General features: G+C 47.4%; 2 protein-coding genes across 4 annotated transcripts in view; one reads left to right on the forward strand and one right to left on the reverse strand.

Moving 5' to 3' along the window:
* Positions 1–5,324: 5,324 nt before the first annotated feature.
* Positions 5,325–18,160, reverse strand: KCTD21 (potassium channel tetramerization domain containing 21). 2 transcript variants are annotated; one of them, XM_028725935.2, is made up of 3 exons: positions 17,983–18,160; positions 15,596–15,802; positions 5,325–6,807 (listed from the first exon to the last, which is right to left on the reverse strand). In XM_028725935.2, exon 3 carries the CDS (start codon positions 6,777–6,779, stop codon positions 5,997–5,999), a length of 783 nt encoding a protein of 260 aa, XP_028581768.1. In that variant the 5' UTR covers positions 6,780–6,807; positions 15,596–15,802; positions 17,983–18,160; the 3' UTR covers positions 5,325–5,996. The 2 variants fall into 2 exon arrangements, with proteins under 2 accessions (XP_028581768.1, XP_028581767.1); XM_028725934.2 differs by lacking the exon at positions 15,596–15,802.
* A 187-nt stretch (positions 18,161–18,347) lies between these two features.
* USP35 (ubiquitin specific peptidase 35) overlaps positions 18,348–19,407 on the forward strand; it is a 37,151-nt gene continuing 36,091 nt past the window's right edge. Inside the window, exon 1 of one of the 2 annotated variants that reach the window (XM_077926947.1) lies at positions 18,348–18,552. The gene's annotated coding sequence lies outside the window, so the exon portion shown is untranslated. Of the gene's footprint in view, positions 18,553–18,700; positions 19,376–19,407 lie in introns of those variants that run through there. The other variant, XM_028725933.2, reaches the window with a different exon arrangement.

Raw genomic sequence — 19,407 nt, forward strand, 5'->3', positions numbered from 1 at the left:
GCCGTTTACCTTCCCGGCGCAGCAGTACCTATTTATCAACTTGCACATTTTGGGTGTGCTTTTGAACTGCTAGGTTGGCAGGAGCTGGGACCGAGCAACAGGAGCTCACCCTGTTGTGGGGATTCAAACCGCTGACCTTTTGATCAGCAAGCCCAAGAGGCTCAGTGTCTGGGTATAGGGTGGTACAATTGTACCTTGTTTTGCAACTGGGATCCGTTCCAGAGCCCTGGCCGCTAGCCGAAAAGGATGCAGGAAAAAGCACCGCGTCTGTGCACACACGGAGCGGTTTGTGCTTCTGTACATGCGCGAAGTGTGGTTTAGCGCTTCTGCACGTGCACGAGTGGCAAACCCAGAAGTAACCCATTCCGGTACTTCCGGGTTTGCCGTGGACGTTCGCCGGAACGGACACTTGATGAGGTGGACGTTTGTAAAGTATTGCTGTATATAAATTCAATTAATAATAATAATAATTTGATGGGCGTTATTCCTGGCAGTGTATCGGGTTAAACGTGGGGTTGCAGGCTTTTACTATATGGATCTCACTGGTTTGGAACTGGAAGTGTTAAAGGGGTTTGCAGCATGTTTACTCTTCAATCCCACTGGACGTACTCCTAAATTGTGCATAGTGTCGCCGCCTTAATTTGTGTCATGCAAAACTTAATTCTTGCTTTGTATTCACGGTGAGGATTGATTGCAAGCTCATTACACAAAGGGCCGATAAATATAATAAACAAATAAATAGTAATGTGAGCTCGAAACCCCATACAGTTTCATATGTGATAAATTATTGCTGTTACTGTTCTTCATTTTGCCAGAGCCGCTTGAATTCCACGCAAACCTAGGATCTGAAAATTGGTGCGAAACTTTGCACACCAGAAATATACAAAGTTGTCTCAGCCGTCTAGTGGGGAAGCACCCTGACAAGTTTATTGTCTGTCTGAATGAGCAAGTCAGAAAGTGATTGGAACTGACATCCCATGATTTGAAGACTTATCTTGCAGGTGTTTAGCTTGCTTTCTCTTTTAACCTCACTGGTTTCATTTCAGCCAGCTGTGGAGAATCTTTGGCTCTCCAGGTTTTCGCTGAACTACAACAAAGGTGACCAAGATGATAAAGTGTCTGGAAAAATAGAATGGGTGAAATTATAAGACGGTAGGTTTCAGTTGAATATTAGGAAATGCTTATTGACAGGGGTGGGGGGTGGGGGGAACCTGAAGCCCTCCAGTTGTTTCTGGAATAAAACCTCCATAATTTATCTTTGACTAAAGGGCCAATCTGCCTGAAGCAGATGGGAGTTGGAGTCCAACAATATCTCAAGGGCCACAGGTTCCCCACCTGTGCCCTAGAGGCTTGAAAACCAATCATCGCTTTGTTTTTTTTGTACCCAGAGACTATTGCAGGCATAGGCAAACTCGGCCCTCCAGATGTTTTTTTTTTGGACTACAACTCCCATCATCCCTAGCTAACAGGACCAGTGGTCAGGCATGATGGGAATTGTAGTCCCCAAACATCGGGAAGGCCAAGTTTGTCTATGCCTGGACTATTGTATGCCCAGATAATATTTCTATTGTCTGATTCCACCCTTCATCCAAAGATCACAAGGCAGTTTACGGTATTCGGAATTAACTTCAGTTTTCTGGAGACTCCAAAGACAGACCCCATATGTACAATTTATTACAGTCATCTATCCTAGATGTCAGTTTAATGGAAAGGCATGTTGTTCAACATGATCACAATGCCTCCTGCCCGGATGCATAGAAAACCACAATCTGTCTGTAAGGGGCTGACATGCCAGTCTGTGTGTCTGAAAAATGCTCTTTAACAAATTTGATCACCCTTTTAGTCAATGAGGGCCATGCAACTTGGGGGTGGGTTGAGGACAGAGGTCACGCTCCATCTTCTACTTTTGTCATGCAACAACTACCTGTGGGATATTGCGATCCGTCATAAACCAAGCCCAGACACACATGCGGAATTCTCAGAGGCGTGTTTCTAAAGTTAACAAGCAGATTTATTATAAACATCTGTTAAACCCAATATGCTTTTAGAGAGAGTCCCAAAGACCCTGTAACTCTGCAATAAGATGTCTTTACAGGATCTGTCATGGAGTTTGGCATTTATTGCAGAACTGAACGCCATTCGTCATAATCCCCCACAGAGCATCGAGTGTCAACGTCTAAGGACACCTTTCAAGTGTCACTTTGGCATCCCAATGAAGCAGATTTCAAAGTCGCCCTCTACCTGGCTCTGAATTCTTTCCAAGGTGAACTGAAATCTCAAAAGAGTTTTTACAGGACCAGTTTCTGTGCACAAAAAACTCAGGTGTTTTTACAGTGATTGCAACCAATTTCCTACAGACATCTTTGGTCCGTCCTGAGGCAAGCTCCCTCTATCCTGACTGCCCACTCTGCTGTTATACCATTGGCCAGGGAACCAAGATCACTGTTGGACTATGACTACACCCCCTGGAAGTATGGCTGATAGCCAGGGATGATGGGAGTTGTAGTCCAACAACAAACATAGGGTACCATGCTATTATTATTAAATGTTTTCATATATGCTGGAAGCCACCCAAGGTGGCTGGAGCAATCCAATAAGATGGATGGGGTACAAATAAATTATTATTATTATTATTATTATTATTATTATTATTATTATTATTATTATTTATTGGCTACCACTGCTGCATGCCTTCCTAGAGAGAGATGACCTGGCCATAGGCACCCGTGCCCTAGAAACACTCCTGCTTTTATTAATTGCTTTTGTGTATTTTAGTCGCTATGGCTTTAAAACAATCTGCTGCTCTGTTGCTTCTACTGCTTTCCATTATGCAATATATTTATTTTTTCGTTAAGCCCTCTGGAGACTCATGTAAAAGATGGGCAGTAAATCCCTAACAGCGCCCTCCTACGCACGTTTATTCGGAAGTTAAGCCCCTGCTGTGTTCAATGTGGGCTCACTCCCAGATAAGTGTGAGTGGGATTGCCGCCTCAAATGAATAAATAATAGAATTGCAGAGTTGGGAGGGACACCGAGGGTCATCTAGTCCAAACCCCTGCAATGCAGGAATGCAATCCACTCCAAATGAAGCACAGGGCTAGTGAGCTATGTTCTCTTTGGGGGTGAGGGTGTCACAAGTTGTGCAGGCCTGATCTAAACCTAGGCCCCTTCGTGCTTATTTCTTTTTGCTCTGAGGAGAATCTGTGTTCGTCCGTGTCCAACACCCCTTCTCCATCTGACTATTGCAATGCGCTCTATGTGGGGCTACCTTTGAAGGTGACCCGGAAACTACAACTAATCCAGAATGCAGCAGCTAGATTGATGACTGGACGCAGCCGCCAAGACCACGTAACACTGGTCCTGAAAGACCTACATTGGCTCCCAGTACGTTTCTGAGCACAATTCAAAGTGTTGGTGCTGACCTTGAAAGCCCTAAACAGCCTCAGCCCTGTATACCTGAAGGAGTGTCTCCACCCCCATCGTTCAGCCCAGACACTGAGGTCCAGCTCTGAGGGCCTTCTGGCAGTTCCCTCCCTGTGAGAAGTGAGGTTACAGGGAACCAGGCAGAGGGCTTTCTCGGTAGTGGCACCCACCCTGTGGAGCACCCTCCCATCAGATGTCAAGGAAATAAACAACTACAGTATCTGACTTTTAGAAGACATCTGAAGGCAGCCCTGTTTAGGAAGTTTTTAATGTTTGATGTTTTATTGTGTTTTAAATATTTTGTTGGGAGCTGCCCAGAGTGGCTGGGGAAACCCATTCAGATGGGCAGGGTATAAGTAATAAATTACAGTGGTACCTCAGGTTAAGTACTTAATTCGTTCCGGAGGTCTGTTCTTAACCTGAAACTGTTCTTAACCTGAAGCACCACTTTAGCTAATGGGGCCTCCTGCTGCCGCCGCCGCACGATTTCTGTTCTCATCCTGAAGCAAAGTTCTTAACTTGAGGTACTATTTCTGGGTTAGCGGAGTCTGTAACCTGAAGTGTATGTAACCCAAGGTACCACTGTATTATTATTATGAGTGCTGGGGTAACCAGCTGCAAAATGCTCCCTTTGCTGGCTGGTTCTGGAAAGGCTGGAAGGAGATATCATGGCCCTAAGCCACGTAGCTTAGCCCTGAGCCATGTAGCTCTTAATCTCAAGGTTATGGGTTCGAGCCGCACGGTTGGGGGTTGAACTAAATGACCCACATAGTCCCTTCCAACTCTGCAATTCTATGATTCCATGATCTTGCATTTGTCTAGTGCAGGGGTCTGCAACCCGCGGCTCCGGAGCCGCATGTGGCTCTTTTACACCTTTGCCGCGGCTCCGGGGCGGATACTAGCGAGGGGAGGAGGTGCATTGTGCGCCCCGACACTCCCCACTGTGGCGGGCGCTGTACTGGCTGTGACGTCGCATGGGGGCGGTGCGTGTGTTAGTCACGCACCGTCCCGATGTCACCTTCCCACCCACCCGCCTGCTACATTGTAAGGGGCATGTACACTGGTCACTGCATTGAAAGGGGGCATGTACGCTGGTCACTGTTTTGAAGGGGAGTGAAGAACACACACACACAAAAAGGTAACTTGTTAATTTAACGTTAATTCTATGAGGAGGAGTAATTCTGAGGGGTCAAACAAAGAAATAATAAAAAAGTGACAAAAAAGTTATTTTTATAATGACGAGTTTTGCGGCTCCCAGTTGTTTTTTTCTTCGGAAACGGGCCCAAGTGGCTCTTTTTGTCTTAAAGGTTGCAGACCCCTGGTCTAGTGCCTGTTAGCTGCACTCTCCACATAGATGCTAGGCAGTTTTCGATGCTTCCTTTCTCCTTAGGAACAAACAGGGTCATAGGAAGCTGGCGTTTTACCAAGACCATTTGTTTCCCTAGCGCGGTATCATCCACACATACCAGCAGTGGCACTTCAGTTGGGGATATTCCCAGTCGTATCTGCAGATGCTGGGGACTGAACCTGGAATCTTCTGCATGCAGAACCTTCTACCTAGCAGCCAGCTAGCAGACAGATACCCCCCAATAGCCTAGTACCATGAAGCCATGCTCCATTTTGTACCGCAGGGGGAAAACCCCCAAATATTCCAGAGGCTGCCTCTTCAGACCGTTTGAATCTTACAACTGGCCAATCACATTAAAGGAAACAGCGACAGCATGGAGGCAAACTGCTGCACTTGGGAAACTTGGGCAATTTCCTATCTACGTACCAGAGACGTTATAATATGACCGAGGAGGGAATCAACTCCAATGGCTGTCATGCCCTGCTCGGGTCAGAAAGTCTCTCTCACCCCGAATCCTCCAGCTCTTGCACAAACACAGACATCCTTAACCGCCTTTAGCCGCTCGGCTGCCCTTCATAGTAAGTTAAGATTGCACAAGTCTCTTCCCAGTGGGAAAAAATGAGGCAGAGAGGTTAAAATGATGAGTCACCCGTCATTAAACAAAATGTGGGATCTCTTCACAACTCCCAGTCTCTGTGTAAATAGTTCAATATTGCTATTTTGCCCTGTCATCCCCACAGATAAGGGACGGACAGCTTCATTCTGGCATTGTGCCGTTTGGGAAACAGATTTATCCATCAACATTCCCCTTCCCTCGCCCTTTCTGCCTCTTCCTCGCTGGGCACAATATAGCATCGAACATGCAAGGGGGGCAAACAAGGGCAGTACATAATGCCCCCGGTGCTGATGTCATTGCCGGTGCCCACAGGAAGAGACTCGTCCCTTCCCGATGATGCATCTTAGAAGAAAGGTAATTGGTTGACACGGAACCAGAGATCTTCCTCCGTCCCTGTTACCACCTGGCCCACAAACCAATCTGTCACACATCCCTAATCTGGAGTTTTGACATACACTGGTTAGTCTGTTAAGCAGAAAACTAGCTCCGTAATTCAGGTTATTAGCGCACGATTCGTGAAGCGGGCTCGAAGAGGTAAACCCGTATCCAGACACGAACCTCAGCGCATCGTTGCTATGTGTAGTGGAACGGGGGGTGAAGAGGCCCCGCCTACTTGTACCGTATTAGCCGGATAATTTTATTGTTCATAAAATCCGAGGCGTGCGGGTGAGAGGAGTCGACGCAGAAGCCATCGCTCATGGCGATTTTCAGTACCTCCTCTACAAACACCTGGAAACTGTTGATCTGCTTCTTGGCCGGCAGGACCCACAACCTCTTTAAGTTCTGCCTGGTGTACTCCTCTTCCGGCAGCCCTTCCACGCTGGCAACCCAATCCAAGGTCACGTGGTAGGGATCCTGCAGGTAGCTGGAGATCGAGGACAGGTTGCCGTTGAAACAGTAGTAGAGCTTGGAGCCCAGAAGTTTGAGGAACAAACTGGAGGTGCTGAAGATGTGAGCGTTGAACACTTCCATGTTGGAAGAGGACAAGCTGTAGATCTGGGGAGCTTCCCGGACGGTGAAGTGAACCGTCTGAGTCCTCTGGTCCAAGCTGATGTTGAGCATGGCGTTCTTCTCCGCCCTAGAGAGCTCCACCTCCTTCTCCTGCAGGGCCTCAATCAGCGGCTGCACCTGGTAGAAATCTGCTTCTCGGCGGAGCAGGCCCATTTCTTGGAAGTCCTCTGGGAGGTCCAGGTGGGAGGTTCTCAGGAAGTTGAGGATGTAGCGGAAAACCTTGCCGTCCCGGTCGATGAAGCAGTTGCCTTGGCTGTCCCTCTTGGTTGGCAGGTTCCCGCTGAACATGGCACCCAGCATGGAGTCTGGGAAGCTGGTCAAGGTGGACAGCGATGTTGTGTACAGCTTCCCACCAACGTTTAGTGTTATAGGCTCTGACATGGTGGGAGGAAGGACGTCCGGAGCAGATCTGGGATGGAAGGAATGAGCATCAGACATTAGCACATGCATCGTTTAGGGGTGGGTTCTTTTTGGAGGGGGAGAAACTTGAGTGCATTAAAATTCTTCCATTTACCTCCCTCTTCAGGGGGAGCAGGAGAGGTGAAGGAACATGAGGAAGAGAAGGTGGTGTGGAAGCCCTTGACTCTCCACCAGAAAGGACCCATCCTTCTTGTCCTCCTGGACCTGCTCCTCACTCTCCAACCCTCCAGCTGATCCTGTCTGACTCTTGTCTCCTGGCTGTTATGGGCTCCCCCAGATCCCTTCTTCCTTCAGCTTCTAACCCCCTTTCTCCCAGTGCCCCACTCCTCAGTTTGCCTAGCCACCTCTCCTCAGTCTCCAGCCAGTCCCTGACAGTATCAGCAGGAAAGTCTTCTCCTGCAGAGCACAATAACTGGTTGGGTATCTAAGGAGTGAGATGATCTTTTGAGAGCCAGTGTGGTGTGGTGGTTAAGAGCAGTGGACTCGTAATCTGGTGAACCGGGTTCGCTTCCCTGCTCCTCCACATGCAGCTGCTGGGTGACCTTGGGCCAGTCACACTTCTCTGAAGTCTCTCAGCCTCACTCACCTCACAGAGTGTTCGTTGTGGGAGAGGAAGGGAAAGGAGAATGTTAGCCGCTTTGAGACTCCTTCGGGTAGTGATAAAGCGGGATATCAAATCCAAACTCTTCTTATTTTGGAAGCTGATTAGGGCTTTGCACACCTATACTAGCACCTGTTGTCTTTGTCCATGGAGTTTGTCCAATGGCAAACCTAGACAGCATCTTTAAAAGCAGAGACATCACCTTGCCAACAAAGGTCCGTATAGTTAAAGCTTTGGTTTACCCAGTAGTGATGTATGGAAGTGAGAGCTGGACCATAAAGAAGGCTGATCGCCAAAGAATTGATGCTTTTGAATTCTGGTGCTGGAGGAGACTCTTGAGAGTCCCATGGACTGCAAGAAGATCACATCTATCCATTCTGAAGGAAATCAGCCCTGAGCGCTCACTGGAAGGACAGATCGTGAAGCTGAGGCTCCAATACTTTGGCCACCTCATGAGAAGAGAAGACTCCCTGGAAAAGACCCTGATGTTGGGAAAGATGGAGGGCACAAGGAGAAGGGGACGACAGAGGATGAGATGGTTGGACAGTGTTCTCGAAGCTACGAACATGAGTTTGACCAAACTGCAGGAGGCAGTGGAAGACAGGAGTGCCTGGCGTGCTCTGGTCCAGGGGGTCATGAAGAGTCGGACACGACTAAACAACAACAACAACTAGCACCTAGAAGGCTGTATTATAGAATCATAGAGTTGGGAATCTCAGCTAAAGCATCCAGGACAGATGCCCATCCAACCTCTGCTTAAAAACCTCCCAAGGAGGGAGACCGTTTCACTGTCAAACAACCTGAGGATCCACTTTCTAGGTGTTCGGTTCCCACATGCAAGATCGTAACTGCAGCTTTCAGCGTCGGCTTGCAAGCGAGAACAAAACTCCCACAGGTAGAACTTCTACGTCTCCAGAAAACAACACTTTTCAGCATAGCTACTTTGCCCGTTCAGATGCCACCAGGCTTCCAACTTCTGAGTAACACAGTGAAGAGGAAATCAACTGATGGTATGAACCTGTGTGAATGAGTTCTTGGGTACAGGGAAATGGAGACCCGTAGTAACTGGTCATCAGCCTTGAATGCCAGTTTGCCTCAAAGTCAACGGCAATTTCCCCGTTGGAAATCTCAGGGTTGTAAATTCAAGAAGCTGCACTGAAGTCTACTACTAGGTCTTCTGCTGAGGCCAGATACCATCTGGAGACAAGGTACCTTTACAATGTCTGCTAATTTATTAATCGGCACAAAGCCAGCGTAGTTAGAAAGTCACACTAGGACTTGGGAGACCTGGGTTCAAATCCTCACTCACAGGGTTATTGTGAGGATGAAACAGAGGAATGTAAACCACGTATGCCGCCTTGAGCTCTTGTGGGGTATACATGTCAGGAAGAAAGGAAGAGAAACTTGCTAACAAAACTCCCATCACCCCTTCCTGGCTGGGGCTGATGGGTGTTGGAGTACAATGACAATCTGAGGACCCTACTTAGGGGCCTTGGTTCTCAAACACCTTGGTTCTCAAACGCCAAAAACCAGGAAGTAAGTGTTCTGGTTTTCTAACGTTTTCCGAAAGCCGAACGTCCGGTGTGGCTGTCGGCTATTGTTTCAGAGGCGGTTGCACCAATCAGAAGCTGCGCCTTAGTTTTTAAACATTTTGGAAGTCAAACAAAGTTCCGAAACAGATTAAGTTTGGTGCTTTTATTTTTGCTACGTATTTTGTGTTTTTGTTTTTGAGGCTTTTTTGGTTAATGTGTTTTTGTGACTGTGTGGAATCCAGTTCAGCTACTGATTGATTGATTGTGCGACTGCGGAAATGAGTAAAAGCCCCCTATCCAAACAATGATTATCATCAGTGCAGGTAAGAATTTTATTTTTTTTAATCATCTACAAAACTGGCTTATTTATTTTATAGTACAGCACATTGATTATTGCTTTCATTTTATGGATCAATGATCTCATTAGTAAAATTCATGTTGAATGGCTGTTTTAGGGGTTTTTTAAAAAAAAGTCTGGAACGGATTAATCCGTTTTGCATTACTTTCTATGGGAAAGCATGCCTTGGTTTTGGAACGCTTTGGTTCCAAATCCGGAACGGATTAAGTTTGTGAACCAAGGTATCACTGTACCAGGTTACGGAAAGGTGTGTTAGGAGTCAGAACTTTCAGACCCTCTTCAATCCATTATGACACGGCGTGCTGAAGCCTTGCATGTTATGGAAGAGAAGAATAACAGTTGGCTGCATGAATGGGCCTTTCCCCACGACTCTTTATTCACTGCATCAGGTGAGATCTGAGGCTGGGAAGACCATTTCACCGACCCATCCGTGAGGTAAGACCACTTGGGCAAAGAGTGATCTTGGAGGGAGTAAGCCAATTAGGGTGTCAAGGCAGACACGAGGGATAAGAAATGCAAGAATTGTTTTGCTGGATGAGCACAAGGTTTCCATCTGCATTCTAAGGCTGGATCTAGACACATTACAAAAAAACGTTTTGGGAAAACACGTTGGAAAGCTCATAATGGGAAATCACATTAGCGAAGGATTGAACTCTATAGCGCCATCTGGTGTCATGGTGTTATAACACATTTAAAACTAATGTAAAAGGTAAAGGGACCCCTGACCATTAGGTCCAGTCGTGGCCGACTCTGGGGTTGCGGTGCTCATCTCGCTTTACTGGCCGAGGGAGCCGGCATACAGCTTCCGGGTCATGTGGCCAGCATGACTATGCCGCTTCTGGCGAACCAGAGCAGCGCACAGAAACGCCGTTTACCCTCCTGCCGGAGCGGTACCTATTTATCTACTTGCACTTTGATGTGCTTTCGAACTGCTAGGTTGGCAGGAGCAGGGACCGAGCAACGTGAGCTCACTCCGTCACAGGGATTCGAACCACCGACCTTCTGATCAGCAAGCCCTAGGTTCTGTGGTTTAACCCACAGCGCCACCCGTGTCCCAAAAACTAATGTAGCTGTGTCCTAAGTCCAATAGTGGTCAGCCATATATTCCTAAGAAGGTAGTCTAATTCTCACAGTGACCAAACAGATAGATGCCTCTTATGGGAAGTCGGGAAGTCGGGTCTGATTTTTGCTTTGTTTATGCTTTTATTGTTAAATTGCTTCTAAATGTTTTAGAGGAAGCGATTAATAAATGAACAAATAACAAATAAATAAAACAATGTGGAAAATGTGTATACTGCTCAAAGGAAAGTATCTAAGTGGCGAGGAAGGGCATGTAAAAATATGTAGGACCGATCATCAAAGAAAATTAGAAATCATAATAACAAAAACCCTTCGTTGTACGTTGTATCAGCCGTAAACTGATAAACAACAATTCAGCTGGAGATGACCTGAGTTGTTGTTGTTAAGCCTCTGAAGCGCAAAATAATAGGTGCCCATTGCCAAGGGGACAAAATGCCATTATGCTGGTGCATAATTAAGAGGCATATACAGTGGAACCTTAGTTCCTGAACGGCTTAGTTGCCAAACAAATCAGCTCCAGAACGCCGCAAACCAGAAAATAAGTGTTCTGGTTTGTGAACGCTTTTCGGAAGCCAAACATCTGACGCGGCTTCTGCTTGAGTGCAGGAAGCTCCTGCAGCCAATCAGAAGCCGCGCCTTGGTTTTCAAACAGTTTCGAGAGTCGGACGGACTCCCGGAATGGATTAAGTTCAAGAACTATGGTACCACTGTAATAATAATAATACCCCACCCATCTGGCTGGGTTTCCCAGCCACTCTGGGCAGCTTCCAGAAAATATAAAAACATAATAAAACGTCAAACGTTTAAAAACTTCACAATCTTCAGATGTCTTCTAAAAGTAAGGTACACTGGTACCTCACAAGACGAATGCCTCGCAAGACGAAAAACTTGCAAGACGAAAGGGTTTTTGGTTTTTTGAGTTGCTTCGCAAGATGAATTTCCCTATGGGCTTGCTTCGCAAGACGAAAACGTCTTGCAAGTTTGTTTCCTTTTTCTTAAAACCGTTAATACAGTTGCGACTTGACTTCGAGGAGTAACTCATAGCACGCGGTGTGGTAGCCGTTTTTGAGGTTTTTGAAGACTTTGGTGATTTTTGAAGCTTTTCCAAAACTTTTCCAAAACTGTGCTTCGCAATACGAAAAATTCGCAAGACGAAAAAACTCGCAGAACGAATTAATTTCGTCTTGCAAGGCACCACTGTACAGTGGATGCTTGGGTTGTGAATGTGATCTGTACGAGAGGCACGTTCGCAACCCACAGCATTTGCAATCCGCAGCGCCGCGTCTGCACACGTGCAGATTGCAATTCCGCACTTCTGTGCACGCGCACTTCTGCACATGTGCAACCGTTGAAACCCAGAAGTAACCTGTTTCAGTACTTCTGGGTTTTGGCGCGCCTGTAACCTGACAAAACGCAAGCTGAAGCATCTGTAACCCGAGGTATGACTGCAGTTGTTTATCTCCTTGGCATCTGGTGGGAGGGCGTTCCACAGGGCGGGCGCCACTACCGAGAAGGCCCTCTGCCTGGTTCCCTGTGGCTTCACCTCTCGCAGTGAGGGAACTGCCAGAAGGCCCTCGGAGCTGGACCTCAGTGTCTGGGCTGAGCAATGGGGGTGGAGACGCTCCTTCAGGTATACTGAAGTTTAACCATCCCTGACTTGAGGCCTACATAATACCTGGAGGATAACTGAATCGCAGGTAGGAAACTGGCCCCCTTGGGTGAAGAATGTTGGTGCGCATATGAGTCAAAGGTCGCTGGTGAAGGACCTTTGAGTCCTATGTGGATATTTGCTTCCTTGACCTGCTCTGCGCTTGTGGTCCGACCCGACAGCCCAGCTTTGAAACAAGTGGCTGTGCCGATGAACTTTTGCTCCTGCGCAAATTCCACCCCCTTTGTTTTTAAAATAACTATCTGCAAAGCAGGGGCTTAACTGACCTTGAAAAAATGTCAAACAACTGGTCAGAGCCGTTCTGTATTTAACCTGAAGCAAGGATACACCTCTGTGTGCAGTGATGGCTAACTTGGGGGGACGATTTTGTGCTTGTCTACATAGGAAAGGCTATGAAAGAGCCATAGCTCAGTGCAAAGGAATGAGACTTTTATGCATATAGTTATCTGAAGTTTAACATTTTAGTATGTTTTTATATATGTTGGAAGCCACCCAGAGTGGCTGGGGCAACCAAGTCAGATGGGTGGAGTTTAGAAGAAGAAGAAATCCCTCCTTTAGGAGAGAAATGTTGGAGGGCAAGGGCGAATGGCTGGATACAGAAGACTCTTACTACAGTCGTCCCTTGGAAGTCGAACGGAATCCTTTCCGGAAGTCCTTTCAACTTCCATAACGTTCGGAAACGAAATCGCGGCTTCTGATTGGCTGCAGGAAGCTCCTGTAGCCAATCGGAAGCCGCATCAGACGTTTGGCTTCCAAAAACAGTTCGCAAACCAGAGCACCCACTTCTGGGTTTGCAGCGTTTGGGAGCCAAAACATTTGAGAACTAACTGCTTGAAAAACAAGGTGCGACCGTATATTCTTATGTTCCGAAATCCCTGGAGTCATTGACAGTCAGTGCAGACCAGGTGAGTAACCTGTGGCACTCCAGATATTGCTGGACTGACTCTCAGCATCCCTGACACCACCACTGGCCATGGTGTCTGGCGCTGATGGGAGTTGTAGTTGCAGTTCAAGACATCTGGAGGATGTCAAATTGGCAAAAGCTTTGTTACGGAAGTGCCACCTGCAACAACAACCTGCAGACGTTGATGTAAGTTCCCTTGAGCCCTGGGGCGTACAAAAGAGTGTTAGACATGTAAATACATAAGCAACATTAAGGCCACCGTGGCCTCAACCACACTTTAAAACCTACCCTTAAAAAAGATCTTCCTTCCAAAATATCTCCATGTTTATCTTTGGGGTTGTATCGTAAGGCAAGGCGCAGCTAATCAAGGTATATTTGCACATATCCTGTCTGATATTTTTGGCCCCATCTCCTTATACCTTTAATCCCTTAAAACCAGTCCTACCTTTAAAGATAAGATCATAGGTAAATCCAGGTTGGTGCTCTTAGATAAAAGGAACCAGCCGTGTATTAACAGATGATTTACCAATTCTGGCTTGCCGTCTGCCTTCAGCCACAAAAACTAAAAAACTGGTTCAGCCGTCAGGGTCTGCCCCCTGGCCCGATCCCAATCACGATTACTCAGAAGAAAGTTTCCGTGAATTCAGCCAAGCTTACTCTCAATTAAGTGCAGAGATCGTGGCAACCTTAATTTAATTTTACCTTGCCTCTAACAAGAAATCTCTACGTGGGACAAGAAGCTACAGTTAGAACTGGATATGGAACAACTGATTGGTTCAAAATTGGGAAAGGAGTATGACAAGGCTGTATATTGTCTCCCTGCTTATTTAACTTATATGCAGAATTCATCATGCGAAAGGCTGGGCTGGATGAATCCCTAGCCGGAATTAAGATTGCCAGAAGAAATATCAACAACCTCAGATATGCAGATGACACAACCTTGATGGCAGAAAGTGAGGAGGCATTAAAGAACCTTTTATTGAGGGTGAAAGAGGAGAGCGCAAAATATGGTCTGAAGCTCAACATCAAAAAAATGAAGATCATGGCCACTGGTCCCATTACCTCCTGGCAAATAGAAGGGGAAGAAATGGAGGCAGTGAGAGATTTTACTTTCTTGGGCTCCATGATCACTGCAGATGGTGACAGCAGCCACGAAATTAAAAGACGCTTGCTTCTTGGGAGAAAAGCAATGACAAACCTAGACAGCATCTTAAAAAGTAGAGACATCTCCTTGCTGACAAAGGTCCTGTTCTTGAAGCTACCAGCATGAGTTTGACCAAACTGCAGGAGGCAGTGGAAGACAGGAGTGCCTGGTGTGCTCTGGTCCATGGGGTCACGAAGAGTCAGGCACGACTAAACGACTAAACAACAACAGCCTCTAACAAGCCTGGTCTAGCTACATTCATCTTTCCAAGGAGCTGAGGTCCTGCAAAAGGTTTTGTGTGCAGCTCAGGTCTTGTGATTATCTTGGCTTTCAACAACTTCGCATTTAGAAGAAATTCTAATGCGGACCCAGCAGACAAAAGTCATATCGAAACAGATTTGCCAGAAAGTATAGCATCTCTCTTTCTCCCTAAGATAGAAGTAGTTGTCAGACTATTTGCCCATTAGCTACTATTTCCAACTCTGACTAGGAACATCGCTTCATCATCTCAGACAGAGCATCTTTACCCTCTCCTGTTACATGTAACCTGGCAGTATCACATTAGTGTTTAAAAGTTCTAAATGACTTAAGCTCCAAATATCTGAAAGGCCTTCTCCTTCCCTACAGATCCTCTTAAGATCTGCAGAGAGAATCCTCTTGGTAATTTTGTTGCCCTTGCAGGATCAAGGTGGTGGTAGTGGGTGTAGCAAGGGACAGGGTCTTCTCTGTGGCGGCCCCTAAACTATGAAATTCCCTCCTCACAGAAGTGCATTTATAGTCGTAAAGGTAAAGGGACCCCTGACCATTAGGCAGTGGCGTAGCGTGGGTTGTCAGCACCCGGGGCAAGGCAAGTAATTTGCGCCCCCTAACCCGTGGATTTGCGCCCCCTAAACCTAACCTCCAGATGTTGCGCCCGGTGCGGCCGGCCCCCCCCGCACCCCCCACGCTATGCCACTGCCATTAGGTCTAGTCATGACTGACTCTGAGGTTGCGGCGCTCATCTCGCTTTATTGACCGAGGGAGCCGGCTTACAGCTTCTGGGGTAATGTGGCCAGCATGACGGAAACACCGTTTACCTTTCCGCCGGAGCAGTACCTATTTATCTACTTGCACCTTAACATGCTTTCGAACTGCTAGGTTGGCAGGAGCAGGGACCGAGCAACGGGAGCTCACCCTGTTGCGGAGATTCGAATCGCCGACCTTCTGATTGGCAAGTCCTAGGATCTGTGGTTTAACCCACAGCGCCACCCGCGTCCGACTTCATTGTACTACTATGCAAACAGCAAACAGTCGCAGGGAGAAGGTCAGGCGGGCTAAAGCTCAGAATGAGCTCAGACTTTCAAAAAAGGTAATAATAATAATAATAATAATAATAATAAGGTTTCTTCGGATATGTTCGAAGCAAGAGGAAGAACAAGTAAGCAGTAGGTCCTCTGCATGGAGAAGACAGAGAAATGCTATTGGGTGAAAGAGAGAAGGGAACACGTACCTACTATAAACGAATTCAAATCTCCACCCAAGCTGCACCCAAGGGTACTAAAGGAACTTGCGGATATAATCTCAGAGCCTCTGTTTACAATCTTCGAGAATTCTTGGAGAACAGGTGAGGTTTCTGCAGACTAGAGACTAGAGATAGGCCAGTGTTGATCCTGATAACTAGCAACAGATCAGCTTGACATCGATACCAGGACAAGTCCTAGAACAGATAATTGAATGGTCGGTCTGTGAGCACTTATAAAAGGATGCCTTGATTACTAAGACCCAGCATAGGTTTCTCAAAAACAAGTCATGCCAGAAGAAATAGTTACAAGCTTTGATAGAGATACAAGCTTGGTGGATCAGGGGAATGCTGTGGACATAGTGTATCTTGATTTCAGACCTTGACAAAGTCCTCCATGGTATACTCGTGTTAAACCTGGTAAAATATGGGCTGGACGAGGTAACTGTTAGGTTGATTTGTAGTTGATTTACTGACCAAACCCAAAGACCGCTCACTAATGGTTCCTCATATCATCCTGGAAAAAAGTGACAAATGGAGTGCTGCAGCGTTCTATCCAGGGTCCGTTGTCATTCAACGTCTTTATAAATGACTTGGAAGCAGGAATTGAGGGGATGCTCATCCAATTGGCAGATGACACCGCAGAAGATAGAATTTGAATTCAAGATGCCCTGAAAAGATTGGTGAACTGGGCCAAAACAAAGTAACAAAATGCATTTCAATAGGGACAAAGCTAAGGTTCTAAACTTAGGCATCCCCAACCTGCGTCCCTCCAGATGTTTTGGCCTACAACTCCCATGATCCCTAGCTAACAGGACCAGTGGTCAGGGATGATGGGGATTGTAGTCCAAAACATCTGGAGGGCCAAAGATTGGGGATGCCTGTCCTAATCCAACCCTCTAACCCAGGCATAGGCAAACTCGGCCCTACAGATGTTTTGGGACTATAACTCCCATCATCCCTAGCTAACAGGACCAGTGGTCAGGGATGATGGGAATTGTAGTCCAAAACATCTGGAGGGCCGATGGTTGGGGGTGCCTGTTCTAAACTTAGGCAGGAGTAACCAGCTGCACAAATATAAGATGGGGGACATCTGACTTGACAGTAGTACATGCGAAAAGGTTCTTTCACATTACCTGTTATCCATTTCCTTTTTCAAAACAGGAGATACCTGGGGCCTTCTGCATGTGAGACGGGTGTTGTACAAATGAGCTGGTCTCTCCCTTGAGTTAGGATGGTGTTGTGAGCAGAATGAGAGACCTGAAATTGCTGAGAGGCTCTGGGCAATTTTTAATCATGGTTTCCCTTCTCCAAAACAGAAATAATACGGCCTACTGCAGAGGGTTTATTTATGTCTCATTCATGGCCTGCCTTTCCTCCAAAGCAGATGGCATTTTCATGCAACAACAACTTTGCGAGGTAGGTTAGGCAGAAAAATAGTGACTGACCCCAAAGCCCCCGGTCACTTTCACAGCTAAAGCTGTGGCATAAAATTGTGTTTCAAACTTCCAAGGCCATCTCTCTAGCCACTGGACTATCACAACTCCCTATAATGAGTAAAGAAAGAAAGAAAAGAGTCTAGGTTATAAATGGGTATATTTTTATGTCTCTACGCAAACACACATCTGAACAATCTCAGTAACTTAGAGCAGAAATAAGTACTGCAACTAGCTGGAGAAAGTAAAGGCGTTTGCATGCAGAGATTGAATAAAAAAACGATCAGGCAGCACAAAGTCTAAAAACAACGAGGTTTTAAGATTATGGGATGACAGCAGACTTTGTAATAGAGCTGGGTCTTTTTATGGACTATTGTAAGGTAACTTATGGTGGGGGAAATAATACGAATATACCTTTTACTGTTGCGTAGGGGCCTTGTTGCTTTGTATAATTTAAGAGTGGTTTACAAACTTGTACATAATGTTGGAAGGCGTTTAGATAGGGACATGTTGCCTTGATATCAACAGTTTATGTAAGCGTGTATACGCTTGGGAGCACCTTTGGATACCAAAGTGGAAGGACAATGTCAAACCGGAAAAGGACCTGGTACACATCTGCTACCTTGTCACCTTTAACTGCCTGACAGGCGGAAACTCAACAGATGCAGCTCTCCTTTCAGAGGAACTTTCCGACAGTTTTCGTGAGAAATGTGACTTCTGAGCCAGCTGGGTTTTAAAAGCCCCCCCTCCCCAAACAAACAAACAAAAAACCCCATCAAGGTGTATCGTGAACCTTGAGCCAAAGGCATGCATCTGAGGGGCCCAGCCGTTGGGATCCCTCTGTTGATCTCTCCTGCGACCAGCCAGCATCCCATTCATTGGAGGGCTTCCCCCGGCATCCTACGCCCCCTTTTGCGCACCTGGCTCTTTCGCATCACTTACCTGTCGCGCTGCCCACCTGCTGGACCGCTGTCGCAGATGCTTCTTTGGGGTGGGGAAGGGGAGAGAGAGGAAAAAAACGCGATGGGGAAGCTTGGGTGGACTGGGGAGGGGGGGAAGGCAAAGAGGTGGATCTGCCCTGCCTAGGAGACGAAGGGAAACCCCAGCCGGCCGCAATGCTCCGTGGGAACTGTATTTCCTGGGCGCCTCCGGTGCCAGCGCCGCGGGCCGGGGACGGGACTACAACTCCCAGCCGGCTCCGGGGCAAAGGCGGCCGGCGATCAGCTGGTGTTAAAGGGGACGCAGCCCTGGAATTGTGACTCGGGGGGAGGGAGGGGGGAAGAAAACAAACCCACAGAGCGAGCCCATCTCCGAAAGCAGCCGGAGGTGGTTCCCTGGTGATGCGCGCCGGCTGCAGCAAAGCAGCTCCTGGCGCTTTCCCTCTGCACCACCAAGTCTGGGTTGGTTTGTTTTTTTTGCAAGCGGGGCGCTGGAGGAAAAGTGGGGCGTTGCTATTATTATTATTATTATTATTATTATTTGCAAAGGCGTCTTCTGCACCTGGAGAGAGAAGTAAGTGAACGGCCGCCTCCCTCCCTCCCTCCCTCCCTCGCTTGCTTGCTTGCTTTTTTGCTCGCCTCCCCGTTTTGCGCAATGGTAACGCGCGCGTGCAGTGCGGACGGCTCCTCTGCGAGGAAGCGCCGCTGGGTTTTGCAAGCAGGAGGGGAAATTCTCCCAGGGAAATGGGCGCAAGGTGGCCCCATCTGGTCCTTCGGGTTTGGGGAGCTTCCTCGGCTCAGAATCTCCGCGCGAACCCCTCTTTTTGACCCCTCTTTCTTCGTGGAGTTGGAAAGGGACCCGACGGGTCATCTAGACCAACCCCGCGCAGTGCAGGGATCGCAGCTGAATTCATGGAGGTTAGATGCGGCTCCGCTAGCAGCGCGGAGAGCCTCCATGTTTAGCGACAGTATACCCATGAGTGCTTGATGCTGGGTGGCAAATGACGGGAGAGGGCAGTTGCCCTGTTGCCCCCACTTTGTGGTCTTTCCTGAGGGGTCTGGCAGGGAAAGCGACCATCGATCTTTGGGTTAATGCAGCTGCGCTCTTCCTATGTTGTCTTCTAGCTGCTTAAGATGCACTCTGCACATGCTCAGTGCTGCTCTTTTTTTCCTGGAGGATGACTTAGAATCGTAGAGACGGAAGGGACCCAAAGGGTTATCAAATCCAACGCCCTGCAATGCAGGAACCTCATCTCTTTCAAGGCCGAGATGTGGTTTTGGGAACTGATTTTGGAGCCCCAGTTCTTGATTTTTTGCTCCGGTCACTCGTCCTTTTCCCTGGGGCTGCCGTCCTCTTGTGAACCAAGTAACCGTATGGTCAGGTTTTGGCGAGACAGGTGAGTCTGCGGAGGGAATAGCAAGTGTGGAA

Source organism: Podarcis muralis, chromosome 4 (genome assembly GCF_964188315.1).
Source record: "Podarcis muralis chromosome 4, rPodMur119.hap1.1, whole genome shotgun sequence".
NCBI classification, from domain to species: Eukaryota; Metazoa; Chordata; class Lepidosauria; order Squamata; family Lacertidae; genus Podarcis; species Podarcis muralis.